Genomic DNA, 12,463 nt, shown 5'->3' with positions numbered 1-12,463 from the left:
GGTGGAGCTTAGATGCAACCCCTCATTGGATGGCTCAATCTGTCAATCAGTTATCAGCAGTCTGATTAGTAACACGCCCTCCTCCCTCCCACCCTCCACAAGCAGACAACATGAAAATCACAAAAATCACAAAACGGTCACAGGTCAACTGTGGCGTATTGCTGTGGTAAGAGCCGTCTCGGACAGCCAACAAAACATTCCCTTTCCAAAGCCACTGATCCCCTCTCACTCTCTGCCCCTGCGGTCTCCCACATGGCGGGCCAGGTTTACGGCTTGACGGACACCCACAATGGGCCATACTCACCTCCAGCTTTTAAAGTGCGCTCAGAGAGCAGCAAATCTGTCCGAGTTGACCTTTAACCCCACAGCGACTGATATGATTCATACAGAGCCTTTTACATGCCCACTGAGGAACCAGTACACTGCATTTTTGTTCTTTCCCAGGTGGGCGAAGAACAGTAAGGAAATAGTTATAGCGAAAGGGTGATGTGATTTAGCAGGTTCGGCTGAAGTGTAGAGAGGGATTGCATTCCTGTGCGAAAGGGGTTAGGGCGAACGGCTAAATGGCATGACATCGTCTCTCCTGGCACGACCAGTTCCTTCCCTCATTCCAGTGTTTCACTTCCTGAATGCCCTTCCCTCCTTCATCTCTCCCTCTCCCTCTCTGCTTTCCATCCTCGAGATCCAGCGCAACACAGTATGCTTTGTACACTGTATCCACCGCACTCCCTGGAATGCAACTCCCATGGAAGTTTCTACTATGAAATATTCCCGGTATTCTGATATTCCTTCTATTTTTGACTTGGGTGGTGGAATTATTTTTCCACTTTCAGTGATAGTCTCTGAACACATTAGCCATTATTCTTGTAGGATTGTTTCTTTTTCTCAATGAGCTGTTGAGCTTCACGGTCTGTGCCCTGGAAACAGGATCCACGCGTCTTTACTATCACTCTACAAATTTCCCCCTTTACATTACATTCGTATTTGGGGCAGAAAATATATTCAAGCTCCTCCTAAACCCTCTCATCGTTACACAACTGCATTGGTCAACCCCCCCACACCCTCCAAAACAGGACACTTTTGTTCTTCTGTGTTTCATGTTTTCATTAGGAAACTTGGCACACCGTGGACTAAGCTTGCGCTCTCTCCCCTCCCTATCCCTCTCTCTCTTAGTCCCCACTCTCTTTTTTTCTCTCCTTCCTGCCTCTTCTTTACAGACCCCGTGCAAGCCGTGGTTCACACTTCTCTCCTGACACAGGGACTACCATCCGGGCTCCAGGTCTCCGCCATGGCCCGGCCTTCCCCCCTCTCTTTCGGACTCTTCCTCCTCTTGATCGGCCCTGCGATGACAGGTAGGACATTGGACATTGAACACTAGGTGTGGCCACTGCACCTGGACAGCTACATATTGTAAACACATAAACTGCCTGTAAACATTCATGTTAAAAATCATTGGATAACCTGGGCTTTGTGTGCATTGCTTGCATTGAGGGATTTGAAATTTGTGTTTGTGTGTGTTTTTGTGCATGTTTGGTGTATGTTGCAATGTTTCAATGATGCAATTCTCTTTAATCCAGACACTGGCATCATTGTCCTCTGGTGTCTGGTTACGATTTGTGAAAATATTTTGTGTGTCTCTGTGTCTGTGTTGTTTATGGGTGCAAATTGTAAAAGTGCCTTTCACTCTGGTCCATGATACGCTGTAGTGACTCCACTGTCATTACTCTGTGTTTAGCGTCTTCCTAGCTACATGGTTTACAACCATGAGTGACCACCACAACATTATACACAATGCTCACCTTCACCTCTCTGAGAAAGTGGAGATAAATTCATCATTTTAACAGCGTGAATGACCTCACTCTGCAGGAATGACAGAATATGATCTAAAGCACAAACAGTTTGGAGGAACCTTATACCCTTTCTGGCAGCAACAGCCAGGACATGCCTAGAAAATCTGAGCACACCCCAAAACCCCAAATCCCTGAACCCCCTGCGGTTCTTCCGCCACTCGCAGCCCATGGGAGGGGAAACTGCGGCCCATCGGCCCCTGGGTCGGGCAGACTCCAGTGGGCTGAAAGCACAGCTCTGTTTATTCATGTCTGAGACTTTACTCAGAACGCAGTCTGTCATGTTTTCACTTCCTGCGTCTCCGGAACTGTGTTTCCCAGGCCTCCCTGAATGCTGAAACATACACACACACACATACACACACACACACACACATACACATACACATACACACACGCACACACACACACACACACACACACACACACATGCACACGTACACACACATACACATACATGCACACACACACACATACACACACATGCACAGAAGTATTGGACTTGTGTATTTCTGTTGTTCATAATCACTGCACAACTGATGGCAGGAAAGAGAATAAATGTTTCCTGACCTCAATCTCCAGTCCAGAAACCACAGGACACTACTTACAGATACTATCGCAAGTGAGGCTATATTCTGCAGTCTGGATATGCATGTTACATGCAGTATGTCGAAAACATATGCAGGTCATGGGAATTACCAGCAGAAAGTTTCAATGTGTAGCAGCAGAATTCAGGGTGAATGACTGCCAAAACAACCAGGATATTATTAACCCAGTGGCCTTAACAACTCTCTTAACGAGAGCCACCTTCTACATCAGAAATCAAATCCAGTAAGCCTTAACGGTAAGGGCTTCAGAGACAGAATCTGTAATCAAACACAGACCAAGATAAAATCACAGCGCTCCAGTACCAACTAGACAAACAGTACCTCTATTTATGAGTCACTACTAGGCCCTGTCCACTGCCTCACCTACCCCTTGCCCCCAACACTAGAGCCAAAATGTGAGCAAACGGATCAGATTCAGTTTTTTCCACATAGTAACTGACAACAGAGTTGTGGTTTAACAAAGGAGAAACAAAGGAGCACACGTGTAATCTCCTCTGGTTGTCACATGGACATGAATCTGCAACATCTCCTCTTCCCATTCAGCCGAGCCACTGGCTCACTCCCTCACTGATCCACTCAGATTACTCCCCTGCTGGGATTACCCCTGTCCAGAAGATGTGTGATTACGGCGGTTTCTCCACATCAAGGGTCCCTTTTATCCTCCTTCCCATCTGAAGAAGGATTTGAAAAGCAGCTTTTAACAAGCACCACAGAGCTCAGAGTTTTGCTAGAGTTTACAACGGTCGTACCTCCTTACACACAGTACACACTACTACTGTTAACACAGAGTACACTGCCCCCTGCTGGATGGCCCCCTGCCATTACACAGGTAAACCCTTGGATCGGTTTACCTGTGTAATGGCAGTGCTTAGCATACATCCTATTGGCAACTAAACTATGATGTCATCACTGAAACCATGTTATTCTCATGTCATGTACTGCACACTTGTACACTGCAGGACCCCAGTCTGACCCCACGCCCCGGGCTGACCAAGAACCTGTGTGCCAAAAACACAGCACCCTCCATGACAGACTGGACGTAGTGGAAAAGGTGACTCCTAATGCTCCTCTCAATACATACACACACACACACACACACACACACACACACATACACACAAATGCCCACCCACAAGGATGTGCAATTCACACTAAAATATTGTTTGTATCACAGCACTGAACATATATAAATCTGATCTGAATCTCATCAGAAACATTGCGTATTTGTTTTAGTATCATGTATATGATGCATATATATCAGGTCACAGATATATACAGTGTACATGATGAATCATATCTTCAGAACCAGCCCTGCTCAGAGTCCCTCCCAGGTCAGAGCAGACCCTTACAGTAACCCTGCCTTCCTGTGTGTCCCTGTGTGTCCCTGCGTGTCCCTGTGTGTCCCTGTGTGTGACAGCGCGTGGAGAACACGGTCCAGAAGCTGGAGGCCGAGCTCTCTCTGCTGCTGGACGCTATCGAGGCCCCGGAGTGGGGCCCTCTGCTGGAGAACGCCTCACCCAGCATAGACATTCTCAGCAGCGAGCCCGGGGGCCCAGCCTCCTGAGAGGGGAAGGAGGGGAGAGATCGATGGAGAGAGAAGGGAGAGAAGCCCCATTCTTTAGACAAGAACTTAGGCTTGGACAGGGCAGGCTCGTCTGAAAAGAGCGCAACATCGACAACTAAAGAAACCAATCGCATACTTACCTTACTGCTAGCTTATAGAGCAAGTTGCATTTTTACTCCAATGTTTTTCAACAATTTTATATTATCGCCCAAATTTATACTGTACAGGCCACATTTTAAGTTAATTAGCATCAAACCAAAATATATGTTTTAAAAGCAAAACTGTGACTCGTGTGATTATGGGTATGTGTATCCCACCTCAGTGGCAACACCTAGTGGCTGAAGAATTTCACACTGTGATTGTTAGTCTGATTGCTCTGTCCTCCCACTCAGTATTCTCAATATTATTGACAGACGTGTGCGTCACGAGCCAGAAATAAGAGACACAAACAAATATCTTTCAGCTTGTGTCTCGTAAATTGTCATTTAAAGTAATATACATTGATTTGTACAAATGCATGCATATTTGTGAATACATACTCTGCATCAAGTGATACGCGTGTATTCATGTCTTTGTTAGTTTCCTTTTTTTTTGGACTCAAAAGAAAGGTTTAAAGCTGACATGGTATTTTCAACCTTTGAAAATATTGACAATGCATTCATATGTTGTCATTAACATTTTCAAGTAATGCCTTATGAGGAAACTATGATTGTATATATTCTATCATTTGCTTTTAGTCAACAACAACAAAAAAACATTCACATACATTTACTGCCTGATTAATTTGACACAAAGCAACATATAAGTAGGCCTACTGATGAATCACCCCAAGTGTCGAGTAGAGACACAGTAAATACTGCAAAATTAGCATGTGTTATTTTCTATTTGTGTATTTAAAAAAGAAAAACAATAGCAGGTGTGATCTTGAGAGATTTCAATGATGTGGAACATCAGTTAGATATATTTAACCAGCGATTATAACAACTTAAACATCTCAAAATGAAAACCAACGAGACAGGGAAGGATTTACAGGAACACTTTTATTTCCTCATCAAAGCAATAAGAGCAGTTTGTTTAAATACACATAGCACTTTGTATAGGTAGAGGGTAAATACAGAATAACTGGACTTGCAAGTGTATTTAAGAACACTGATTTTACTGAAAATATTCAAAATATTATCAATATGCAGAAGACGAGGAGAAAATATTACACGAACATTTGTTTGTTTCCCTCCAGATCTAACTTCTATAAAGAGATGGTTACAAGATCAAACGATGCAATGCATGTTGTGTAAAAGAATACAAACATCATCATCACATAGTCGTTTTGGAAATCTATTTCGCTTTATAACCAGGTAGATGCCCTGTGAAGACATAGCCTATCTGAATGCAGATTAAAAATAGCTTTCTTTACAAATTTCACATTCAGTGCTATATCAACGCTAAATGAAGTTTAAAAAAGTTTTTTATTACACTGCAAGACCTTCATTCCATACCCACAGGCCCATCATGCATTATACAAAGCACATATAGTTCATATAATCAGAGATACGCAGTGAAATCCATACGTTTCTTGCATTGCTAAATTGCCAGCCATTATTTTTGGAGGAGCAGTGCACCTCTTTAGGAACAGTCTAAGCGCGATATTTAAACACCATGCGACTGACACGACGTCGGGAAAACAGGGCGCACCGAGTAGGAACTATTGTTTTCCGTTTGTGGAACCTAAGTGACTGAATGTGGAGTGGACATGGGACAGAACTAGTGCCGAACTTCCTAAAAACCAAGAGCAGGAACACAAAATCAACGGTCATGCCGTACGTGCACATCGCAGTCTTTCACTCATGCTCAGTTAGAGACTGACTGCCTAAATCAGCGTTCAGTAGCTAAAAATAGTGGCGCGTGCAAAACGAGTTTCAACCATAGATTTGACACTGCCTATGCAGGCAATTTGAAGGTCTCCTAAAAAACAAAACATCGTGGATCCTCCAACTTCTTTAACCCGTCTGTCTCAGATGACTGGCCTTTTTTTTAAGACCACTCGAGTTGTTCCATACGTGTTTGAGTATTATCACAATAAATACATGTTTACAAAATGCAAATATACTCACTTGCAGAGAGAAACATTGATCCTACACACAACAGGAAACACACAGTCAATTGTCCTTATAAATGGCTATGCAAATGGTATAAAAGCTTTGGCGTATTTGCCTACAAGTTGTGCCTGCACACTTGGAAAAAAGATTAAAATAACACTGTATGAAAATTTGGCTTCATACTTTTTTCTTTTAGACAGAGTTGCTAATGATTTCCACATAAAACTGTGGAGAAGAATTTATGCTGTTATTTACATATGTAATGGCATTAGGTTGTTGGACTTCTGAGTGATGAAGACATGTTTCCCAGACATCCATGCTGAGAATACGAGCATCACCTTAATTGTACAGCTACACGTTTGTTTTTCTTTTATCCTGAATGGTCCTTATCTGTATTCTAATACACCTATTTTACACTAAATATAGCCCCTTACATTACGTCCGGGGAAGTGTCTAAACAACATCAGATTAAAACACAACCATGTTTATGTTTGTCTTCTTTTTTTTTCTTTTTTTTTTACCGAGGAAATATAATCGTATCATACATGTTCTATAGACGTTATCGTAGCCCATTCCCCAGAGTAAGACAGCATGTTAATCCTAACAGACATGATACTAGGTAACACACGCACCACACTGAGTCTGGAGGTGCTGCAACAGTGCTATATACGAGCTAAGCACATCCTGGCAACTGGGTCTAGGGAGAAACCCGTCCTCAGTCGCTTTTATTCTGGGTTGCTTTTGAAGCTACGCTTGCATAATATTACTCGTAATGACAGCATCTACAAAGTGTACGCCCCTTCTAATGTCACGCGAAAGATGTCAGAGCAGAAATGAAGAATAACGATGCGCTTTCCCTTTGCGGGTCGAAGCCCTTAGGGGAGCACGAGAGATACCCTGCCTCCGTCAACGTTAAAGGACACCAGAGATGCGAACAGTATGAGCCGATCCCGGCACGGCGACATTGCATGCATCATACAAACCCACAACCTGCTGGTCCAGGTTGCTAAGAGACCTAACTGCTCGACGGGTCGGTAGGGTTGCTCCTCTCGGGTGAGCCTAGCCGACATGCAGCCTGTTTTTTTTTTATTTTCTATTTTATTATCCCGTTGCTAGACCGGTTTAAAAACCTCCGCGGTGAAAAAACCCCACTCTATTCTAGGTGTGCGTTGACCTGCTAGTGGCTGTGACCGGCATGAGAGGCGGCCACCGCTGGGAGGCTCACCGCAGGGTATGAGAGGCAAAGTTTGCCCTACTCCAGGGCTTCTCAAACTCAAAAGGCCTGGGTCCACTGTGCATGCTGCTTTTCCTTCCTACCGTAATTGCAACCTCTGAACATTAATGAGCTGTTAATTGCTCCAATTAGACACTTAATGTCTGTGAAGGATGATTTATCCTCTTAAGGTCACATTAGGCCAGAAATAGCTCTGTACACCATGAAGAATACATATTCCACAGTCACATCCAGGGAATTTCAATCAGTCAAATCAACTAAGGCTTTAACTTCCTGTAATGGACCGTATGAGTCCTCCAGAAAGCGGTTACATTTCTGATTTGATTAAATTATAGGCTTATGGTCGAAATCATTGGGGTCCGAAATGCCGAAAGTGAGTTCATCTGGTCACTGAAACTAAATTATTTGTGAAAAATGTTTCATGACAGACCAAATACATTAAAGAACAAAATTATCTTAGCACTGAAATTCATTTTGTCAGCAACCTTGACAAAGATACTGGCTATGACAAGGAGCAGCACACACAGCAGGTCTCCAGGCCTGGGTTTCGAATCACTGCCGTTATGAGCTGTCGCTAGTGGGTGCCCGTGGCAACACACTGACGCACTCACAGCCCTGTGGGTCACCGTGCTCTTCCTCTAAGATTAAATCTGGTGTCATGTCTAATGTTGCATAGAAATGAGCTCCAAATGTAGTGTGGGAGGCAGTCCCCTACCACACGCTGCTACAGAGAGATGTGGGGTTCTGTGTCATTTCAGTCAGTTACAAACAGCAGGCTTAAGAGCATTTATAGGCAAGGCCAGTGTGTTCTGCTCCCAGAGACAGAGAGAGAGAGAGAGAGAGAGAGCAAGAGATAGAGACAGAGAGAGACAGATAAATAGAGACAGATAGAGAGAGAGATAAATAGAGAGACATCGAGATAGACAGAGATAGAGAGAGAGATAGGGAGACAGAGATAGAGAGATTGAAACAGAGAGATAAATAGAGACATAGAGATAGAGAGAGAAAGAGAGATTGAGACACAGAGAGCGAGATAAATAGACAGAGATAGAGAGAGAGATAGAGGCAGACAGAGATAGGTGTTGGTGTACATGACCAGCAGGGGGTGCTGTCGTGCTAGCAGCTGCCAGCGGAGGAGCAGACCGAGCCGCACATGTTCAGGTTGGACGTCTCTGGTTCTGCCTCGTCCTCCGTGCCCCCCTCCGCCTCGGCCCCCGCCTCACCCTCACCCTCACCCTCACACTCGCCCTCGCCATCTCCATCACCATCTCCATCTCCATCACCATCTCCATCTCCATCACCATCCACCTCACCTCCGTCTGAGGCACCCTCCTCCTGCCTCTTTTTCAACCTGTAACACACACACACACACATACACACACACACACACACACATATACATACACATACACACACACATACATATACACACACACGCACGCACACACACACACATACACACACGGGCACACACACATACATACATACACACACACACATACACACACACACACACAAACACACACATACACATATTTCTGCTTTAAGATACTGTTGAGAGAAGTGATAGCTAAGTCCATAAATGAAATAAAGAAGCTCATGGAGTGTAGTCTCTTAAATATTACAAGTAGATATTAAGATCACCTAAAAATGAATAAGTATCATAAGTGCTGTGGAGAATGAATGTTTTTCTGCCTCGGGAGAGTTTAAATCTGTGCAGAGGAAGCTGCCGTCTTAAATAATGAATGAGGAGTTACTCTGGAGCTGGACCAATACTCCTTCCCAGATATAACCACCCCAACAACCCACTAAAATGCATCTATTTACTGTATTTACTGTATTTACTGTATCACACGTAACACAACACACTGCCCGTAAGAGCACCCAGGACTCGTTCTACAGGAAGTGAGGTATAATGATCAAAGTACTCAAAGCGCAACAACAGGATGTTCGTTTCAGCTAACTTCAGAAAAACAACCTCAATAAGGGGGAGCTTTGCTTCAGTAGGTTCCTAGAGTTAATTTCGCTGTGCTACTTATGCGAAACATCTCAAGATTGGCCTCACTTTTCTCTGTTGAAGATCATGAACTCCTGCTGCAAGACATCGAGGCACTCCTGAAGGTAGTCGTTCTCCTGTGGGAGAGAGGCAAATCCACAGTTTGGCATTTAGCAGATGTCTTATCGTGGAAGTGTAATCCAGTTACACAGCTGGGTTTTACTGAAGCAGCTCAGGTGCTGTGTGTTGCTGGAGGGTACAGTAGCAGAGCCGTAGCCAGCGATCGAACCCACAGTCTTTGAGCTGTTGATGGGGCTGCTGCTGTTCATTTGCTCAGTTCAAACCGTGATTTTTCAGCTTTGAGTAAAAATAGAGGCTCCTGTTTCCCAAAGTGCTTCAGGGCATGGCATGAGCACAGAGGACTTCAGAGTTTAATATTTCAATATTAGTAATAACTCCCTAACTTTCTGTTCCCCTGAGGCAGTAGGACCATGGAGATTACCGTTGATAATGTGAGCTGAGCTTTTTAATAACATGGATATTACATTTAATTACATCAATATTAATATTAAGACAACTGTGAAATCGTTCATAATGATGTAAAAAATCTATTATTGATGTATTAAATCTGTTATTGGGGTGGATTTTTTTTAAACGAACCTAGATATTTTATTAATGAGAATTTAACTAATCCTGAAGTCCATACTAAGGAGGTTATTATGTTTTTCTGAAATTATTGTAATTCATCATTAAATATATAGGTTTTATTATGAACATTCTTTCATAGGTGGATATTAGTGTTAATGACACTAATACACTATGGGCTGCTTCCTCAGACATGGATTAAGCATAAATTCCAGACTAAAAACATCATAGATGGTTTCTTGTAGGCTAGGATTTGACTTAATCTCTGCAAGCTTAATCCATGTCTGGGAAATTGAAATCTCCCGAGCAATCTTGAGTGTAGAAGTCAGGCCTCCATATTTGTCTGGCTGGGATGTCATTTCCTGTAACAGTCATGACACTGCACAGTTGCACTATTGTAGAGTGAAAGCAAACGGCACACACACACACACACACACACACACACACACTTTACAGCGCTGGTGTGACTCACAGACTGCGAGTCTTTGCTGTTGTCACGTGAGCGGTTCTTGGCCAGTCTTTTCTTCTTCTTATGCAGCGGCCGAGACTCCAGGATCATCTCCTCCAGCTCAAAGGTCGGGTCACAATGCAATCGCCCTTTCTGTGGGATGTGGGATATGCAAACAACCACACACACACACGCACACACACACACACACACACACACACACACACACACACGGCACATGTGCACACACTCAAATACAAGCTGACCAAGTTTGCACATTGAGTTTTCTCAGATAAAATGAACATCCCAAGACAGCAGATAACTGTTGTATATCTGTGTGTGTGTGTATGCGCGTGTGAGTGTGTGTGTGTGAGAGCGAGTGGGTGAGTGATTGTTTGTGAGTGTCTATGTGAGTGTGTATTTGATTGTGTGTGTGAGTAAGTGTGCGTGCAGACAGGCATATGAGCATGTGTGTATGTGTGTGTGTGTGTGTGCGTGATTGTGTGCGTCTATGTGAGTGAGTGTGTATATGATTGTGTGTGTGAGTAAGTGTGCGTGCAGACAGTCATATGAGTATGCGTGTGTGTGTGTGTGGGTGCGTGACTGTGTGTGTCTATTTGAGTGTGTTTGTGTGACTGTGCGTTTGCATGAGCAGTACTCACATTGGGAACGAAGCCTGCCTCTGCCTTCTTCTCGTACACAGAGTCCCAGTTGACGCTGGAGAGATAGGGCGCCGTCTGCATGTCTGCCAGGCAGGAGAAGCGATGCTCCGGGTTTACCGTCAGCAGCTAGGGACACAAGCCAGCCTCTCAACATCTGCACCAGGCCTCACCCTCCTTACTGTAAATCTCCTTCAATTATCCCCCCCGCATCTCTCAATTCTCTTCACAGCTCGGAAACCCCAGCTCTGCCACTCCGGTTAAATCTGCGTCAACCGCTCTTATGCAAGAAGCACTGCAGCTGAACCACATTACGTCACGAGGAGTCCGGGCCAGGTCTGGATCAAGTCACAGCTGAGATTGCGGCCTGAACGTGCGGGTATAGGATCCAGCCTGTTCTCAAGAGGAGAGCCTTAACTGATGGAGACACCTGGGGGTCCCGCTCACTCTCCTTTACTGAGATCTGAGATTCGGTTTTACTGTCACCAAGATCTCATATCAGATTGTCCTCCTTTTGCACCTTTAAATAAACAGACAAAACCAGGACCGTCGATCTTTTAAACCCATTCATTCAGTGACCATTAGGGGGCGCCCACACGCTGACTGAAACCTGATGTTGCGTTTACATTTAACATATGGTGGCATCAGGAGCAATTTACACAGATTAAATTCTTTGATACAATCCTTTTATACCGCTGGATACTTACTGGAGTAAATCAGGATAAAACCTGTTTAAAAACTCAAAGGTACACATACAGTGCCCCAGCTATGACTGAACCCCACAACCGTTGATTTTCAAGCGCATAAACATTATGCTATACTGCTGCCTCACATAATTTCACAGCTTCACATCACTGGCAAAGTTCTTAGATAACTGTGTCATGCAGAGATGATTGCACATGGAACAACTAAAGGAAAAGAATACTAAAACACAATGACATTAAAATGAAAAAAACAAATCTGAAAAGCAAGACTGGGGTGAAGCAAATGTATGCTTATTTTTAAGAAAGCTATTCTATAAATAAGCTGTTATTAACAGCACGCAGGAGCGACGGTTTCCCTGGTTAATCACATGAGAGTTTCCAGAGTTTTCCAGCACAGCGAAGGGGGTGATGCTGGTTGCCATGGGAGCCATCTCCCAAGCAACAGAGATGCTCTGACCTTTGGTAGAGTGGTTTGTTTTTTGTTTTTCTTTTTTTTATTCACCAATTTTGGAGGGACTGAAATAGTTTGTCTCAGACCTCCAGACTGATGAACTGATCACTGAGTGCGAGAGAAAGCAGGAAAGCCATTTCACCGTCTAAATAAAAAATACTCTCTGAGCCCAGGCAATATTTCACACCCAGTAATGAGGGTCCGGGGAGGG

At 43.9% G+C, this 12,463-nt stretch overlaps 2 protein-coding genes across 2 annotated transcripts in view; one reads left to right on the top strand and one right to left on the bottom strand.

Moving 5' to 3' along the window:
* The first annotated feature begins 1,151 nt into the window (after positions 1–1,151).
* Positions 1,152–4,572, top strand: LOC133118739 (placenta-specific protein 9-like). Its single transcript, XM_061228921.1, has 3 exons — positions 1,152–1,352; positions 3,415–3,506; positions 3,873–4,572. The coding sequence occupies exons 1-3, from the start codon at positions 1,289–1,291 to the stop codon at positions 4,017–4,019; spliced, it is 303 nt and encodes a 100-aa protein (XP_061084905.1). The 5' UTR covers positions 1,152–1,288; the 3' UTR covers positions 4,020–4,572.
* Positions 4,573–5,040: 468 nt separating this feature from the next.
* The window catches only part of LOC133118667 (serine/threonine-protein kinase 32C-like), a 64,282-nt gene continuing 56,859 nt past the window's right edge, over positions 5,041–12,463 (bottom strand). The window contains exons 9-12 of the mRNA XM_061228819.1: positions 11,101–11,226; positions 10,463–10,591; positions 9,415–9,482; positions 5,041–8,700 (exon numbers count right to left, since the gene is read on the bottom strand). Coding sequence (XP_061084803.1) covers positions 8,466–8,700; positions 9,415–9,482; positions 10,463–10,591; positions 11,101–11,226 — 558 coding nt within the window. The 3' untranslated portion in view covers positions 5,041–8,465. The remainder of the gene's footprint in view (positions 8,701–9,414; positions 9,483–10,462; positions 10,592–11,100; positions 11,227–12,463) is intronic.

Source organism: Conger conger, chromosome 18, assembly GCF_963514075.1.
Source record: "Conger conger chromosome 18, fConCon1.1, whole genome shotgun sequence".
NCBI classification, from domain to species: domain Eukaryota; kingdom Metazoa; phylum Chordata; class Actinopteri; order Anguilliformes; family Congridae; genus Conger; species Conger conger.
This window is presented reverse-complemented; position numbering and strand designations above follow the sequence as displayed.